The sequence below is a fragment of the Terrapene carolina genome, unplaced genomic scaffold, assembly GCF_002925995.2.
Source record: "Terrapene carolina triunguis isolate 2854851 unplaced genomic scaffold, T_m_triunguis-2.0 Scaffold62, whole genome shotgun sequence".
NCBI lineage: Eukaryota > Metazoa > Chordata > Testudines > Emydidae > Terrapene > Terrapene triunguis.
In genome coordinates, this window is record NW_020664413.1 from 41,699,046 (window position 1) to 41,717,641 (window position 18,596).

Below are 18,596 nucleotides of genomic sequence, written 5' to 3' on the forward strand. Positions count from 1 at the left end.
GCCCTTCTGTTATCTAAAAGGCCTTTCCCACAAGAGAACTCCCCGCCTAAAACATTTACACAAATGATTGTGAGCCTTTGTAATATTACTGTATGATAATAAGAAAAAAATCCAGCCAAGAGCTGTAATCCATACTCTATATTATCAGAATTGGTGTATTCTACAGAAAGAGCGAATTGTGCCAGAGTGCAGCGCAACAGCACATTCCCAGTAGGCAACATGACTTTCCTCTGCATCCTTGCATAGGTACAAAGAAGACAGTCTATAAGAATTGCTACTGGGGAGCCACTGAGAGGAGAGTTCCCACATTCAGGTTTTCAGGACTTTGCTGAACCCCATTCTGGAGATATTTGGATTTGTTAAGTTTTCAGGGATTTTGCAGCACAGAAGGCAAGGCTTTGTGTTTTGCTTGGTTTTGCTTCTGGTAACTTGTTTTTATGTATTGTTATAAAGCATTACTTCTGTTGGACAAACCATTTGATTCCTGATTTTATTTCTATTGCACCCCACCAGCTTACAAGTGGAATGATCTTTTTCTCTTCTAATAGCTCTTTTTCTCTTCCCCCACCTTATTAAAAATTCATGTTTTATTTTCTTTAAAACTGCTTTTCATAATTATGGTTTTAATACAAGATCATAATAGTACCCTTTCCCCTTGTTTTTAATTGCCATTGGCAGAATGTCATTTTTACCCATTTGAGACTGTACTTACTGCTCTACTGAGTGTGCTGTTTTCACTGATCTGTGGAAGGATTTGGGATGCCATCAAATTAGCTTCCCAGTTTTGTACAGCTAAACTAATAAATTATATTTCAGATAACGTTAATGTTTCTTGTGACTACAATATTATTTAAAATGCTGCTCTGCTTGCTGACGTACAAAAGTTGGGGTAAGATGGAAATAAACCATAAATAAGGACCAAAAGCAGTAAAACACTTTGAAGAAAAAGGACTAATGTCTTGACAATCTATAACTTTAAGCTACCTAAGTGAAATACTTTTAACAAATGATTAAAGATGAATTCTATATGCCTGCTGCTTATGTATTTGTAATGCACTCATTACTCTAGCAGCTGAGCACAAATACTGCACCTTTATAATGTACTATGATGGCCTCATGGCATTTTTCTCATACATTTTTTTTCCCCTGCTTGTTTTTCACATTAGAAATACGGGTCAAGACTTCCCTGTTGTTGCTCCTAGACCCTGTTGAGGAAACTGGAGTGGGATAACCTGAAATCTGAGCTGTAGCTTTCCCTGTACTCAGCTGATGGGAGAAGGGATGCTGAGTCTGAGGACTTGTCCACATACACAAGTTGTACTGGTGTAGTTAAAGTAGACACAGTTATATTCAGGTTCTGAGCATGTCACACAAGGTGGTGAGCACCCTCAACTCTCAATGAAAACAACAAATTGCAGGAGTTTAGTACTCAGCAGGATTGGGTCCTAATTTCCTTACTGATTAACATTAATCTGCTTCTTAAAATATTCTCATTTAAGAGACATTGCAATTTTAGAATGAAGGTTTTCCATTGAGAATCAGTGATGTTCCAAAAAATTACACTACCTACTTTTTGTTCCAGTTGGAGTAAGTCTCAAAGAAATACACGTATAGTGAGTGGCATTACTAAAGTAGTCCTGCGGAGTCTTCTTGATGGAAGCAGCCCCATATGTCAATGACCAGTGTACATGCATTTTTTTAAACTAAATCTGACAAATTCCTGTTTGCAAATCAACTGGATTATTTATAAATAAAAGTTGCAAGACTGGACTCTTAAACTAAAACAAAGGATGTATTTCCATTAATATCTACACTTCATCCAAGTTTAAAATTTTCATTAGCATAAACTTCCTAATAACAATTTATCTTTATAAACGACTTAGCACAAAATTATAATGTATTCATTTTTTCTGCTGTTATACATTTCTAAAGGCTTGCTTTAAGTTGAAATATGTGATATTTCACTTGTAAGATAAAAGGCATTTTTAATTAAAGGAAATGTAATGAAGAAATAAAATAATAGAACTAAACATGCAATATCTAGAAGCTAAGGTATAAGACATTCATCAGCAGGAATTTCCTACTTTCATACGCTGAATGTTTGTTGTTCTCTGCTAGACTCAGAAATGTTTAATGACTCTTAAACTTCATAATTCAAGTTACCTTGGGGAAACAGAGCCAATTAGTTATTTAATATTAATAAAAATTGATTACTATTCAATCTTCAAATTTAAAATTAATTCTGGTCCTGATTTTGCAAAGTAAGTATGTAAGTAGTCTTATTGACTTCAATGGGACTGCTCGCATGAGTAAGGGTTCGCAAGATCCAGCCCAATAACCTAACCATCACCAGATTCACTATTAAGGCCTCAAGCTATTATTTGATTTCATGACTATTCCACTTCAGAAAAAGGCATTTTGTAACAAAAATATTATATCCTCTTTGAAAACACCATGTAAGTTATTACAACCTATTTAAACCAGTGGAGCTCTGTATGGGCACAGAAGACCTATCTGCACACATCACAGTGCAGGATTGGGACCTAAAGTATGAGGGCCCAATCTTACATGATGAGCACTCAACTCCCTGTGACTTCAGTGGAAGTTGAAGGGTCTCTGTTTGTAACAAGAGCCCAATCCAATTTCCACTGAAGCTAATGGAATGATTTCCACTGATTTCAATGGGAGTTTGATCAGGCCCCGTGGAAGTAAAAGCGATGGTTAACACATTGAATGATAAACGGCCTAAATCTTTTTAATTTCTTGTTAATTAAATTCACTTATCTATAAACCAGTTGAATGATATTAGGGGAATATCTTTGTCTCTTTAACTTGCTTTATTATGTTCTGAAACACAATCTTTAAATGAAATTAAAGGTGTTTGTTTACTTAATATCTCTCAATATTTTGAACACCTGAGCCTTTAACTTCACTGCAGTCACTCTCTAATATAAAAAAGGAATGTTACTGTCATCCTTTTTTCCTCCACCTGTCAGCCTGACAAAGCTACCTGTTGATGTTTTTTTCACTTCACAGCTGATCAAACACCTTCATCATCACTGACTAATCATATCACATTTTTATTAATTTTTAAAGTAGTGTATTGTGAGCACTAACAATGACCTGAAAGCACTAGCAATGATCTGAAAGGGAACATCTGTCACTTGTCTTTGCACTTGTATCTGAGCCTCTTTCGGGGTCTTTATTCTTGCTAGTATTAAATAGAGTACGTCTCCTTTTGCTTTAATAATATGTAATGGTCACAAACGTGCCAGGCACAAGAAGATAAATTGCATTAACTCAGAACCACCCTGGTTAATCAAAAGAGAAGCCAGATCCTCAATTCTATTCTCATACAAAACCCTCAATGAATCCACAGAGACTGAATCTTCTGATGCCAAAGCTGATCTGAAGTAACTCCACTGAAGTCAATGAAAGTTGCACAGTGTAAACCTGATGTAAATAAGGGGAGAACAGGGCCCAAGACTCCACCCTCATCCCCATTAAGTATATATTGTGAATTTAAGCACTCAGAGAAGTGTATTAGTTATAAACTTTTAGTCTAACTACAATGAACAGAAGCCAGCCATAAGAAATAGAATGTAAAATAAATATTGATTGGTCAGTTAATAGAATATGCCTCAATTATTTTTCTCCATTTTCTGCCGTGAACAAATAAATCTATTAAAGTAACTGAGCTCTTTCAAGGAAAAGGGGCAAGATCAACTGAAATGCTCCAGTCCTTCATCCCTAGGAAACTCCATGCCACACCAGTGGTCCCCTCACCTCCTGCAAGGAAAGCACCTGGAGCTGTCCAGGGACTCCATAAACCCAGAGAGGATAGATGATATAGTGAGGGGCAGATCCTGGCACTAGCAAACTCCAGTACCGATATTATAGACACTTAGGACTACTGCGGGAATCTCCTGGCTGGCTACTTCTTGCTTTAATCTCTTCATGTTGCAACCATCTCATAGTCAGCCCACTGTCAATGATTGGGAAAGAAGGGCAGGCGGGGATGATGGTGATGTTTTAGAGGGGAGGGCTAGATCAGAAACAGAGGGGGAAAGGGAGCAAATAATGGGGAGGGAAAAGAAGAAAAATCTGATTTTATCAGATGTGTGCCAAAATTTGGCCTCAGTCACTTTGCTTTATGTGTTATATCCCTTTCTCTTAACCTCTGTCCTCTCTCTCTTTAGTTTGTAAAGTCTGGGGGGCAGAGACCTGTCTCAACTTATGCCTCTAAAGTGCCTACCACACCTTTGGGTCCTTGATGAATAATAAATAGTATCACTCAAAACTCAAAAAATTCATCCTGACAGGCCTGTATTTTAAAAAAACGCTCTGTTCTAATCTCCAGTCTTCTCCCTGCATGGTTCAGGAACAAGTGTCAATTTTTGTTTGTGTTTGCTTTTTATTATTCTAGGACAAGATTAGACATTGGGCAAATGTTTATCATCAAACAGTTAAAATATTTAAGTCCCTACTATGAAGACATATATTTCTCAATCCTATATAGCTCTCCATGACCTAATTGGGTGAGAGAGGCCTGTTTTACATGTAACAGAAAGGAAAAGTAAACAAAAAGAAGAGCAGGAAACCTGAAAGGATATGTGGTTCTTTGCTTTAAAAAGTGTGTGTGCGTAAGCTGATCTAAACTGAGAAAGCTCAGGGTGAAATCCTGGCCCTACCCATGTCAATGGGATTTGGGAGTTTTGCCATCACCTTCATAGAGGTCAGGATTTCATCCTGAGAGTGCAAAGTGAGTAATCTGAAGTGGTGGAGAAAGTCCTTGTAAGGGGAGATGGGAGTTGTTACCTTGTTCCCAGAAATAGGTTTGGAAATCTGTGCTGGTCCAGAGGGGCACATGCAAAGGCTTTTCAGAAATATTTTATCTTTAGATTGGTTTAGTAGTAGCCAGGAAGGGAAGTTTAACTCAGCAGTGATAGAGAATAAGGAAAATAATTTGCACTTTTTTATAGCACCTTTCATCAGAGGTTCTCAAAGTACTCTGCAAAGTGAATCAAGCCTTAAAACAACCCTGTGATGTGAAGTATGGAAATATAATAGTACTCATTTTACAGCCAGTTAACCTAGCCTTATCAGACATTCTGGATTTTGTGGATCTGTTCTAATTTTACTTGAGCAATCTCAGGTCTTGCAAATAATGCCTATGAGGGATTAATGGTTCCCGAAATCAGCTTCAGAAGCCCACAAGCCGTCATCATAATACAACATTATATCATGACACTGATGCAGTCTCACATTGTACTGCTGTAGTGATCTGTTAAGTGTTTGAATGCAAGGTGACTGTCACCCACCTTTTGAATTTTCCTCTTTGGTTGGGAAGCTAAGGTCCAGTGTGGTTAAGTGGCGTGCCCTAGCCAGGGCCTGGCAGAGCCACCACCCAGAGAACCCTGACATCTCACTACCTATCAATTTCACTAAGAGCTCAGTGTGCTGGATGGGGAATGGGATTTCTACCTAGTGTCAGGCTTAATCCTATGGTTACAAAAATTAATTCTTTCTAGGTCCGTCCCCCCCTCCAGCAATAATGGGGAAGTGTGGCTGCCCTGCCCTGCTCCCCCTTTGGAAAGTCACAGTGCTCCAGAAGCCAGGAAGCCTCACCCAGGTCCCCACAAACTGAGGGGCACATGGCAGGCAGCTGGACCTTGAGTCCCCACGGGTGGCCAGCACACGAGTTCCTGTGCCCAGAAATTCACAAGCCCTATGGCTGGCCCCAGTCCTACCTGGTAAGCGTCTGGGATGTTGACTGTCTCCCCGTGCTCCGCCACGTAGCCGATGATGCCCTTGCCCCAGGGCACCTGCACCTCATTGGAGTTCTCGGTGCTGCAGCAGGGCAGGAGTGGGGTGCCCGCGTGCACGTCAAAGAACTTGGACACCAGGCTCTTCTTGCCCGCCGCGGCTCCCTCCACCAAGAAGAGCGAGCTCCGGTCAGCCTCCACCATGAGGCAGACGAAGATGAGGATCTTGTAGCTGAGGCTGGTGAGGTCCAAGTCGTTGGAGATGTCCTTGACCAGCTCCAGGAAGAACTGGCGCTCGTTGTGTTCCTTGAGGTAGCGCTTGTAGTCCAGGGCAGTGGGCGGGTACTGGGGCAGGCTGACCCGGGACTCAAGCAGGGCACTGAGGATGTGGGCCGTGGTCGGGGGCAAGGAGCTGGCTTTCCTGAGCAGGGCCCTTCTCCGCATGCTGCTGAGGGGCTCCTGGGCTCGGGCGTGCACGTGCTCGTCGTAGGTCAGGTTGACGTGGATGGCCTTGGACCTGGCGAAGCTCTGCCTCAGCTCCTTCTGGGAGGCCCTTCGCTGCAGCCCGCCGGCGGCGCTGGCCTCCCCGGGGTCACTGCTGGCCCAGCTGCTGGCGGGGCCCAGACTGGGGCTGCCGCTGCTTCGCCGGGCTTCAAGGCCGCCGCCGGCGCTGCCTGTGCTGGCGCTGGGAGGCGCTGCGGCGAGCGACTTCCTCCTCTTCAGCCACTTCTCCACCAGCTCCGGGTGCCGGTCCAGGAAACTTTCCACCGCAGCGAAGTCCAGGCTGGCAGCCGACATGGTCCCCGGGCTCCAGCGCCGCCGCCTCCCAACACCAGCTCCGCTCCTAACTTGGGACCGCTCCCGAAACTGCCTCGAACTATTTCCGACCCCGATGAACCATGGCAGAAGGGAGAGGAGATCACCCGGCTTCCCAGCCCCCTCGGGCCGCAGGGAGCGGTCCCTCCCTCAGAGGTGGGGACGCTGCCCAGAAGTGAGGGAGCAACGTTGTCTGACTTTCCGCCCTTGTCCAGGCTGGCCCGCCTCCTCCTCTTTTATCGCCTCCTGCTCCTCCTCCACCTGGCCGCTCCTCCTCCACCTGGCCCCTGCTCTCTGCTCTCGCCTGGCCCGCGGTTCTCCTTGTCCTCCCCTACCCGCTCCCTGGTCTGGCGCTTGGTTCTGGGCCAGGTCCTCCTGCTCTCTCCACTTCCTCAGGGAAAGGTGCTGCCGCGGCTTTCCCGGGATGCACTGATCCGAAAGCGCTTTTGGAAACCCTTCTGCGAACTGCTGCTGCTGCAAGCGGCTGCTCCTGCGTAACCCAGCCACCAGACCACCGAGGGAGGGAGTGGGAAGGGAGGGAAGAACGCGTGAGGGGGGGGGGGAGAGGAAAAGCAAGTGGCGATACCAGGGACAGAGTCAGCAGCATCCTATTTTCCTGGAGGCAGTAGCATGGCTACTCAGTGTGCGGTGCGGAGTGACTGAGATTATGCAGTGTGCCCTTCTTGTCCTCCTTATGGATCGTGAACACCAGTACTTTGGGGGAGCTACAAGCAAGGAGCCTTGCATTGTTAATAGTTCAAACTAAGAAAGAGCTCAAGGCATTCAGTCCTTTCATTCATCCCTGTGTGGGGAGGGAGGAGGATTTGTGGGCATGTTTGTGTGCGAGAAAGATTTGTGAGTGTGGATGTTTGTGCGTGGGAATATTGGTAAGTGTAAATATGTGTGATATAAATATTGCGTTTCTATTAATATAAATTAAATTATGTTTATATTCGTTTAAAAATCGGTGAACATATTTCCTTCAAAAAAGCCCTTGTCTTATTTGACTTGTTTGTGCCTGAAAATCATACTCGCACTCTATACTTAACGATGCCTTGTTGGGTATTTTCCTTATTGGCTTTCTGCAAACAGCCTGTGAATGTAGAATGGGAGGACGTGAGTACCTCTGTGGGGAGTAGGGTGACCAGACAGCAAGTGTGAAAAATTAGGACGGGGTGGAGGAAATAGGAATCTATATAAGACAAAGACCCAGAAATTGAGACTGCTCCTATAAAATCGGGACATCTGATCACCCTAGTAGGGAGCCCTTTGCTGTGGTCATTTCTCCCGAGGGAGACCCAAGGAGGCGCACATGGTCACCTTTCCATGGGAACGTGCGGCTTCGCTGAGCGTATAGGAGCCGCAAATAACACATGCGACTCGTGTGCCTCCTGCAGCATCAGCTGCGAGACAGAGCGCCGAGCACATCCACCGAGACAGATGGAAGGGGGTTATTTTTACGGACACGTGGGGAAGCACATTTACTTGCTAAATTGATGCCTGTGCATAAGTGATTGAAAACATAGTCATGGATCTTAACACGTGAATACAGCTTTCATCCCCTAACCGGGGGCTGATTGAAGGCGATTTCAAAAACTAATGAATGAGATTTTCACTGAAAAACACACCGCCAAATCCTTAATCAAATGAGAGAGAGACTTCAAACACTGCCAGAAAACTAATCCCCAATGAACAGCCCCCTCCAGAATGCGGACTTGAATTGTGTGGGTATAAAGCAGCACGCCAATTATGGAGACCCGTGCAAATGAGCGTGTGTGGAAAGGGGCAGAAGAGATTTCTGTGCTGTAAGAGCTGATTTACCCTCCGCCCCCTTCTGCTGCAGGCATCAGGGAGGTTAAAACAGGCTCACCGGAATGTACAGGGGCTGTGACTGTCAGAAAGAGAAAAGAAATCTAATCACCTGTCCAGAGAAAGGAAACAGACAAAGGAAGTGACCCGGTGTCTGTCCTAGATTATGCTGCATTTAGCACAGTGAGTGAAATCCGCCTGCTAGCGCCGTTTATTTTTCGGGTGTACTGCGCCCAGTGAAGTTTCATTCTGCCTTGGCTCCGTAAGATGCCTGCGTTTCATTGAGAAACCGCGCATCGTGAGCTGCAGAAACTTGTCAATCGAGAGCAAAGGCACTGGGAGGGGGTCTTCTGTGCGCAGGCGCGAAATACACGTCTGAGCCGCTCCGTTTTCCCGCATGCCCCTAAGCTTCTGACTGGGTCTCCTGCAGGGGGGCGACAGGGGTCTACTGCGTAGCCCAGGCCCGGGCAGGGGGTATTGCTCAGGATCAGACAGACCATCTTCTGAACCCGCTGGCTTTATGCTCCCTGTTGAAAAGGGGTGCAAAAGGGGGACAGAGAGAGGGGTTGAATTGGAGGGGTGGGGTGAGCAGAAATTGTGCCGAAGGCCAAACTGTGTCTAGAGGAAGGTAAAAGGGATGGAGGGAGGGCGAGGGGAGGGGCAGATAAACAAAATTGGGGACAGGTGCAAGTGGGAGATGGGCTGCCAGGTAATGTCAGGGGAAGGGAAACTCTTGGAGAGGGAGGGGACCGGGAAAGGATACAAGAAGTTATCTGCAGTGATTGCCAAAGTAGGGTTTGTGGGTGGCAGAGAGACTTCAGTTTTTCCAGGATGGTCCATGTCAGCACCCTCTCCCCATGGCTGTGGTGTTAAGGGCACAGTGTAGCCTGTGACAGACTGACAATGTCCTGTAGGATTCTGGGCAAACCTTATGGAACTAAGACAAATCTTATTGAATTAGGTTTAGTACCTTTTGGGAACCATTGTATTAAAAATGCAATTGTGTGCATGTGTATGTACATTGTGTGCAATGCCTCTAGCAGGAGGGGGTTGCTAATGTAATTCCTCTAGCTACCGGCCCTTTGAAGCCACCCTTAGGGAGAGGTACACAAATACTAGTTCAGACTGGATTCGCCAGAGCCCAACAGACAAAGAAAGGATTTTTGAATAAATAGCTTGGTTTTAAACAGGCTCATGGCTTTCTTCCTGATCCAGCAAACTGATGGGACACCTGGACCACTGAGGGGAAATAGAGGTCCAGTTGCCCTGAATGTAGCCAATGCCTGGAGCCCAGAGCCATGAAGCCTTTTGAGGATATGTGCTCCAGGAGACTTGGCTCAGTGTAATAATATTTTACTTACACACCATCACGAAAAGTTCATAATCTTCATACATGTGTTTGATGTTTCAAAGTATTCCTTGTCCGTTTTCATAGGAATAACATGTCTGTATATAGCTTTATAGCATTTCACAAATTTGTCTTCTCTTTTGATTGACTGAATTGAACTCATCTTAATTGACCCAGCTGATCACCTATCAGTGTTTTGTAGTATAGCACTTTGTTTTTTGTAATTTTCCATATTTATTGCTACAGTTTACTCTTTCTTCAGTTTCCTTTGATCCTCCAGTGAGGACTGCTTTTCTCGACTGTATTTTGCCCTCTTTTTTTCCATGTCATCACTTGTATGTAGAACTTACTTCTCAAATATTCACTGAGGATGCTACTCTATCTTATATGAAATCCCTCTCAAAGGCATGCTTCTATTGTAATTTTTACTGAACGTAGATATGAATTATTCACGAGTATGAAAAAATCGTGTTATGCAACAAAAAATTCTAACTTGATACATTTCAGTTTGGTTTTCATTCTGACAAGTTTACTTTTTGGTCTGCCATAATCAATACAGATTTTTTAACATAAAATATTTTATTTCTTTGACATGGGCTCAGAAACCCATTTCTATTGCTCTATGACAGTATTTAACATCATGTGTCTATATTGAATGCAGGAGTTAACAGCTCCAGCAAGCCCTGTTCAAAACAACCCCTGATGGAAGTGTAAGCCATGCTGCCATGATGTTCAACCCTCTCTCCGTCCCCTCTCCCAAGCCGAGTGAGGACAAGGAATGTCCACAGACATTGATAAATTGAGACAAAGTTAATTGTTTGGTTTGTTTGCTGTTCGAAAATTATGTTGCTCATTTAAGATGTAGCCTGCACTCACATGTCACTGCCCATTGAACATCAACAGTAATATGTGTGTATGTGGGTCTTCTGCAAGTTGACATACAACTCACAATTTCACTTCATGTACTTATCCCTTTTATGGCTTATTTTATAGTATGGGTTTTTGCTTCAATGTTACATAAAAATGTCTATTTTATTTGCTGTCAAGTTTTTTTCTCCAGTGAGTGGTGTTTTGATATGATTTTGGATATAGATCAACATTGCATTATTGATGCCATTTCAGGATGTATCCCTGACAAATGACAAAATCATTATAAATAATCGTGCGCCTTACAGTTTTGTTTTCTATACATAATAGTGTAATAAAACACATTCACTTACCTTACTGTTTTGTTTTGTAATGCACTGTAAATGGGTACATTGTCTAATATACTCATTTACCGTAACTTATTCATTTACCTCTCACTGCAGTGTTGGGCATGGAACTGAACACTAACCAGTAAGGTACATGAGTACCCTAAATACTCTGCTCATTTACTTCGTGTGCACCATCAAGTAAGATAAAGAATAGAAAAAGGCCTGTTACAATTTCTCAAATGACTTTCCAGTCTCTGATTGATTTTACCGGATGCATGACAGATGAAGTGCAATGTGTATGTTACTCATGTACCTTTCTGTATTGACTTCATATTGCTTCTCCAGTTAGGCTCAGAGCAATTGGTTGAGACTGTATGAATCACCATCAGGTATTCTTTTTCAGTTGAGAACACAGCATTGAGACAAATGGGCCACTTAACACCTCTCTGAGCTTGCAACTTTGAATTTTGAAACCCACTCTGGGTAGAAATCTGAGAATGAACTTTAAACATTTGGGGAAAATGCATCTTCGGCTCAGCTCTCAGATGCAAATCAAGCTGAAGGTGGGAAAGGTTATAAGATCAGGCTGGTCAATGAAGGAGCAAGGCATCTGCTGTGAAGCTGGGACCCAGTACCTGCACCACTTTGGATACTGGTGAGTCTATGCTATTCCATCTGTACTTACTAAGCCCTCCATTAGGATAATGTTTGGTCCATTGCGGTGTATTTTAAGGACCTAGAAGAGAGATGGGAGGGAAACATTGCCATTCCAGGGGCTACACAACTTCTGGAACTTAGGCCCAGATTCTCAAAGGTACTTAGGCTCCTAACTTCCATTCGCCTTAGCTACTAATTATCTTCTTTAGATTGGGTTTCTGTCTCAGGTGAAGACGCAACAGGGCCAGATCTCAGATAAGAATTTTCAATCCTTCACTTGACTTAGGTCGATTTATGTGGAAGAGATAGGCTTTCACTCTGTTGGGCATTTGTGTAACTCCAGGGAATGGATATTTTAAATGCTGAATCCAAATACCTGTAGCACGTTGGATACAGGCTTCAGATTTTTTTCCACCAGCAACTGAGGAGACCAATTGATCCCAAACTTATTTGCTGTCTGACCCTGAAGTGTTCGAGGGAGCTGAGTACCTGCTTTTTTTCCCTGAAGTTCTGAAGACATCCAGGTAATACACACTATTAAGATTGAGAAATAATCTCTGAGAGGGGAATGTGTTATATATGTGTGCTTAAGTATAGAAATGTAAAGTTAGCTTGATATCTTGCATTTAAATACATGTACGAGGAACTAAATGGGAGGGTGGGAGGTGGAAGAGACTGGAAGGAATACCAGTAGAGTACCACCTGATAGCTTGTGTTTAAAATGTATTAAGTATTCTTTAAGCGTGCATTTAAACATTTGTTTACTAATGCCATGTTTACGCTGTAGACTTTGATTGATGCAAGTTTTGTCAGCATACGTTATATATCACTTGGGCACATGCATACTTGGCTGCTTGCACCGGCACTACATATACTTCCCAGGAGTGCTTGTGTCAATTCAAAGTGTGCTGCACCACCAGTATGACACACACTGCTGTTCGTCGCAATGCCTTTTGGGAAATTTACACAGTGTGTTGTGAGATAAAAATAACTCACCCAGGGATCTCTCTGGGAGCTAGGCATCAAGTTCCCAGCATGCAACTTCCTTCATTCTATAATGCCATCCATAGTCCATAATTTTCACACTTAAAAAAAAAAAAATCTCATAAGCCCTCATGCCATTTTTCACTGTCCGCCATCTCTCACAGAAACATGGAAGCCTGCAGAGCTCTGCACTGTTCTCATGAATGTTGCAAATACAAGATGTACGATTCTCCTTTAATTGCAGATCCACGGAAAGTACTGTAACAGTGGGTGATATGACAATTTCTTGGAGGATAGTTTTCTGAGGGACACAATGGAAAAACAATTCAAGGTTTTTGGTGGCATTCACAGAGCAGCTGCAGATGGTGGAGTGCTGCTTCTAGACCTGAGAAAAGAGCACTGACCGGTGGGATCGTATTGTAATGCAGATTTGGGATGATGAGCAGTGGCTATGCATCTTTTGGATATGGAAGGCAATATTTGTGGGTGTGTGTGCCAAGCTCACCCCAATCCTCCAGCGCAGGGACACTGGAATGAGAGCTGTGTTGATAGTGGAAAAGTGAATAATGATTTCACTCTGGAAGCTTGCAATGCCAAATTGCTACAGCTCAGTGGGAAATCATTTTGGAGTAGGAAAACCCATGCAAATGTAAAAGGTCATTAATCATCTACTACTCCAAAGGACTGTGACTCTGGGCAATCATGTGTAGGAAATAGTGGATGGATTTGTGGGAATGGGTTTCCCAAACTGCAGTGAGGCATGCAAGACTCATGGGAGGGACACAAAGGGGGCACGAGCTAAAGGGGAGGACATGTGATCTCCCCACGTGACTCCTCCCTGCCCCACTCCCAGTCCAGGGCCCCCACACTCTCCCCATCCCCTCCCAATCCCACATTACCTGGGAGGGGGAGGGGGGCTCTGTCCTCCCGCTGCACCGGCTCCCCCTGGCATGTTCGGCTGCTCTTCCTGGCAGTCAGGCCCCAGAGCCACTCCTGGATGCTGCCCAGTGCAGAACAGTACTTCCCCACCTCAAAGGAACTTTGCAAGGCTTGGTTGCTAAGTGCTAGAACAATGTAGGGATTATGAGCAATATCTATATACTGTATCTGATTGGTGCTATATCGATAAATGGGAATTGTATTGGTGCTTTCTTCATTCAACTAAGGCTTACCTCAACCATGCTGAAGTATATATTAATTTGTTTAATTGTCCAAGGCAAGTGTTCTTAACCTGTGAGTCACAACCTGGGTGCTGGAAGGAAAGAGTCAAACAGGTTTCAGGGGGGCTGCAACCATCCACCTTTCCCTTCCCTTTCATTTAAAAAAAAAAAAAGGCCTAGCTCTCGTGATTGTGAAGCTGACCTTGGAAATGTGAACTGATCCTAAACTGCTGCAGTGATATCTGCCAGAACTTGCAGACAACCTACCTTACAAATTTTAAGATGTGAATTCTCAACCTCTGGGTCATAATGCCAGGGGGTTACAATAATGCTACCTTTTTCATATTGTTAAGAGGGATGGGGATCATGATGGGGAGGCTATGGAAAAGTTTGAGAGATCCACCAAGACTTTTTTTCTCTAGCACCAATCACTGTAGTACTTAATATATATTATATATTTATATATATAATATATATATGATGGTTACACTGTAGTGCTTAACTAGTATTGTAAAAAAATGAAATTATTTAAAATTAAATTTAGATGTTTAATGTATTTTATACGTTTTCTTTTTACTAACATCTTTAATGTTATTGGGATACATTATGCACAGATCATTAATGGCCAAACATATGAAAGTACTGCCTGTAACAATAATGTAAGTTAACACCTCAGTATTTACAGAACCCTGGGAAGACCTAGTACTGTCAGCAGTACGGCTAAGCAGTCTGTCTAATAAAAAGATATAAAATAGATGCAGATTTCACTATTTAAAGATGTACGCTCTTAATTTCCTCAATCCCCACTCCAACCTCGTTTTCAAGGTTTGCCATTTGAAAGGTGCAAGATTTATAACCCTAGAATAGGTATGGTACAGCATAAATGAGACCTTCACAGCCTGAGCCCAAAGTGCCATAATGAAGTTTCCATGCCCATATAATCCTTGAATTCTCTAAAGTACCCAAGTAAGGTATCAGCTCAGGTAGTAATCCTGTCCTCTCAGACCCAGGCTAAGCCATTACATTTTATATAGACTACCAGAACAGTTGTGAGTATGAACTAAAGGTGAAAGTATTCCTGCTATTATTACCATCATTTGAGCTATGCCAGATCTTGTTTGTTTCTTTATAGTAAGGGGGCTGGATACCTTAATATATTTGACTCATGTAGTGAACACATAGAGTGAAAAAAACTGTAATGAAGAGACTGCTGATTACTGGACAGTTATGTCCTTTTAACACATAAAGAAACACTAATACAAGGAATGAGCTAAAGTTTTGAAATTATCTACAGATCAAACTGTAGCTAATCCAGTCCCTCCAGCTTCACTTTTATACTAACATCTTGATACAATGCTGATTGGCTTTTTCTCCACTGTTTGTCATCCCTTGCTCTTTTAAGTTAGGGCTGAATCCTGCAAAACACTGAGCCCTCACTGATTTTGTTGAGAATTTTGCCTAAGTAAAATCTTCAAGGAAGAAGCATTAGGGTCCATTGCTACAACCACTTACACTTGTGAGTAACTGTACTAACTTGAACAGTCACATCGATTTCAATGTAAAGTTATGTGTGTGTATAATTCCAGATATATACCAGTATATGCAGGACTGGACCCTTCAGTTGGAAGCTCCTTGGAAAAGGGAACAATATTTTTCTTATGAAATGTCTGTACAGGGCCATGCCCACCTTTACCATCATAGAAATAGTTTACATAGTGCTCACCCTTATTTTGTTTTGGTAGTAGGCTTAGCAAAAATCAAATAAAGACTGATATTTTCAGATGCTAAGACCAGTACCTAATAAACAAATATTAACAGACTACTGAAACATGAATACTGATACAAGAGAGATTCAAATTTTGAAACACTTTCTGACATCACAGTAGTTGTAAGAACACTTCATGAAGAGGTTGCCTTTTTCAAGTATGCAATAACATCTGCTCTCTCATTCTTCTTTTTAATGCCAGCAAAAATCATTTTAGTTCCAGGAATATATTTCTTAGGGTTCTCCAAATACTCCATCAGTATATTTTCATTCCACACAACACCTGGAAAGTTTAGATAATAATGATGAATTGCTTACATTTTATTAATGTCCTACCACTTGACTCCACATATAGCTAAGCATATCAAGCATATTCAAGATCTCAAAATCTAGGGTATGCAGCTCTGAAAGTAAGCTACTCAGTTTATGTCCTAAATTCCAAAGGAGGGAAAAAAGAATGAGAATGAATGATAAATTAAATCCAGTTTTCATTATTGCTTGAACACATTTCACATTAAACACACAACTGGTACATACTGTACTTACTTTTGACTCATTTTAATAATCCAGATTATATTGAGCATCTTGGAAAGATTAATGTTTAAAGCCAGTTCAGCTAAACGGAACACTTTTGAATAATGTTTGCTACTTTTAATCTATACAAATATCTTCATCACTCAAGTGCTTTCCAGTAATGTATTCAGACTTGTGTTTTAAATCAATGTGATCTTTACTTAGGGTTGAGCAAGCTCTCTTTTGAATCCTGAGATTGTCCATTTATTGGCAAAAGTGTTCACAGAAACTGTTGATTATACACAATGGTTATAAATTTTGCCAGCTCTTTAAAGCATTTCCCTCTGCCAAGTCAGCAGCACCTCCATCTTTTTCAGATGATATGTAAACAGTTAGCTTTAGTTATTGTCTGTCTCTCCTAGATATTGGGAGAGCACAGGGAAAGCTACTTGTAATTCTGTTAAAAAGATGTAGAGCTGATTATCTGCATACTGACACTCTAGCTCACACTGTATTTCCTCCCACAGTGGGTTCATAAATGTTGAACATGAAGGGTGGCAATAGAGGACCTTCAGAAAGAAACCGCAGTTTCACTGCTACTCTCTGGAATTTCTCTAACAGGAACAGGTGTGTAAAAGGGTGGCCCACCCCTTTAAAGGCCAGGAAGCCTGGGGCAGCCAGCCCTCTTCAGTCAGCTCTCCTGGGCCATAATTAACTCCAGTTTAACCAGAAGAGGCAGGGCTAAATGGGGTCAGGTGATAGCCCAAAACTGGGCCTCATAAGGGCTGAGAAAACTCCTAAAGGAGGACTACATGGAGTAAGATAGGTTCTTGTGGAAGGCTCTGCGACCATGAAAGGACTCCAGGGAAGGTATCAGAAAGACTTAAAGGTAGATGAGAGGGGCTGGGAAGTGAACATGGAGGCTGGGCTGATGAGAAGCCTAAGCAGGGTGGAAGAACCTTTTGTTTATGTAAACTCTTGTTTTGGACTCTTGTTACCTTGGCAGAGTCTGGACTAGATATGATGATAAGTTGTACTGAAACAGGCTCAAAGATATAATCAACAGGAGTGCTGGAGGTGAACCCCTGTAGTGCCATAGTCTAATGCCAAAGAGTGCTAGAGCAGGGAATGGAACCACTTACAAGATGAAACAGTTTCAGTGTTAGCTTCCACCTTTAATTCTCATGGGCATATCAATGACAGATTATGGTCAACAGTAGTGAAGGCTACTGAAAGATTAGTAATAGCAGCACCACTTATGTCTGACCTCTGTGTTCAGGAGATAAATTGACCAATATGGTTGATGTATTAAGTAGTAGTCTAAAGTACATTTAGATATCCTGTTGATGGCTTACTTGTAATAATCACTTGCACTATTAGTTCACACGAGCACTTTTAGAACAGACACTAACAATGAAATACATGATTTCTTTGTAGGAATGGATCCCTTTCTATAAATAAGGTCCCAGTATAAGACTGAATGCCCTCCCCCTCGCCCTGGCGAGATCCCAGTAAAACTGAAGAGTCAAGGAATTCCAAAAGGTTTTAAATAACTTAAACTAAGAATAATATTTGCAATTAATACCTTGACCCAAATAAACCCAAAATGAACAACATTGTATCTAATTATGTAACAATACTTTTAAACACCTCTTTACTTTCACGATCATCTGTATTAAAACAGTGCACGTGGACACGTCCGCATATAATAATCCGAGAGTTAAAATTAGTCCAGTGCCAATAAGTAAAGAGACTATACACCAATGCAATGCCAGTAGAAAGCAGTGACCAACTGAAGCAAGATCAGACTAAAGGATCAACATCACTCCAAGAAATAGGGACTGTCAGAAGGCAGATTTTAATGTAAAATCCTGGAAAGGATGTAAATAGCCAGATATGAAAAAACAGATGTGCTGGAAGAAGATACTAAAATCTCAGTTAAAAAGCACTTTGTTTTTGAAGATGTGGTTCAGGTTCATCTTGCAATACTGTCATTTAAAAGCTATGAGGGTAGTTTTGTAAAGATTTTTAAGATATAGCAAGAATGGAATTAATTTTGCTTCTTTATGCTTCCAGTCCTGCACCTCACCCCATGTCACCCTTTTGTTTTTACCTTTGTTCTTGTTTGAATCTGAGTAAGAGAATCCTGCAGCTTGTCCTGTTTTGCGACCAAACAGACCCCAAAGATTTGGGCCAGTCTTGTGCGGCCCCCCTTTTTCAACTGTGTGGCACTGAGAGCATTTCTGAACAAAGAGCTTCTTGCCTTTTTCAGCATCACCCATTTTGGTCTATGACAAAGCAAAACAGAAAAATGAAATTGTACAATATTTCTGAAAAGATTACAAAGATTACCCTTTTGGTTACATTTACCATCATTGCCCTACTTTTACTTCTGTCCAGCAAAGTAGGAGAGAAAAGATGAAAAATTTTGAAAGTCCTTTATGTCATTTGCCCATTCTGTGAACAGGTTTGGTTTAAAAAAAATTTTTTTTTAAATAAACTCTAGTATAGCCAGCTAAAACCATTACAGCTGAGATTCTGTGCTACTGCTCTTCAAGGTGCAACACAAAACTTGCAGCCCAG

The 18,596-nt window shown here is 42.2% G+C and overlaps 1 protein-coding gene across 2 annotated transcripts in view; it reads right to left on the reverse strand.

Annotated features, from left to right (window-relative positions):
- Window positions 1–18,288, reverse strand: part of PDE11A (phosphodiesterase 11A) — a 226,632-nt gene extending 208,344 nt beyond the window's left edge. The window contains exon 1 of one of the 2 annotated variants that reach the window (XM_029910560.1): window positions 18,127–18,288. In XM_029910560.1, the coding sequence (XP_029766420.1) occupies window positions 18,127–18,288 (162 nt within the window). Of the gene's footprint in view, window positions 1–5,750; window positions 6,210–18,126 lie in introns of those variants that run through there. The other variant, XM_026647595.1, reaches the window with a different exon arrangement.
- Between the last annotated feature and the right edge of the window lie 308 nt (window positions 18,289–18,596).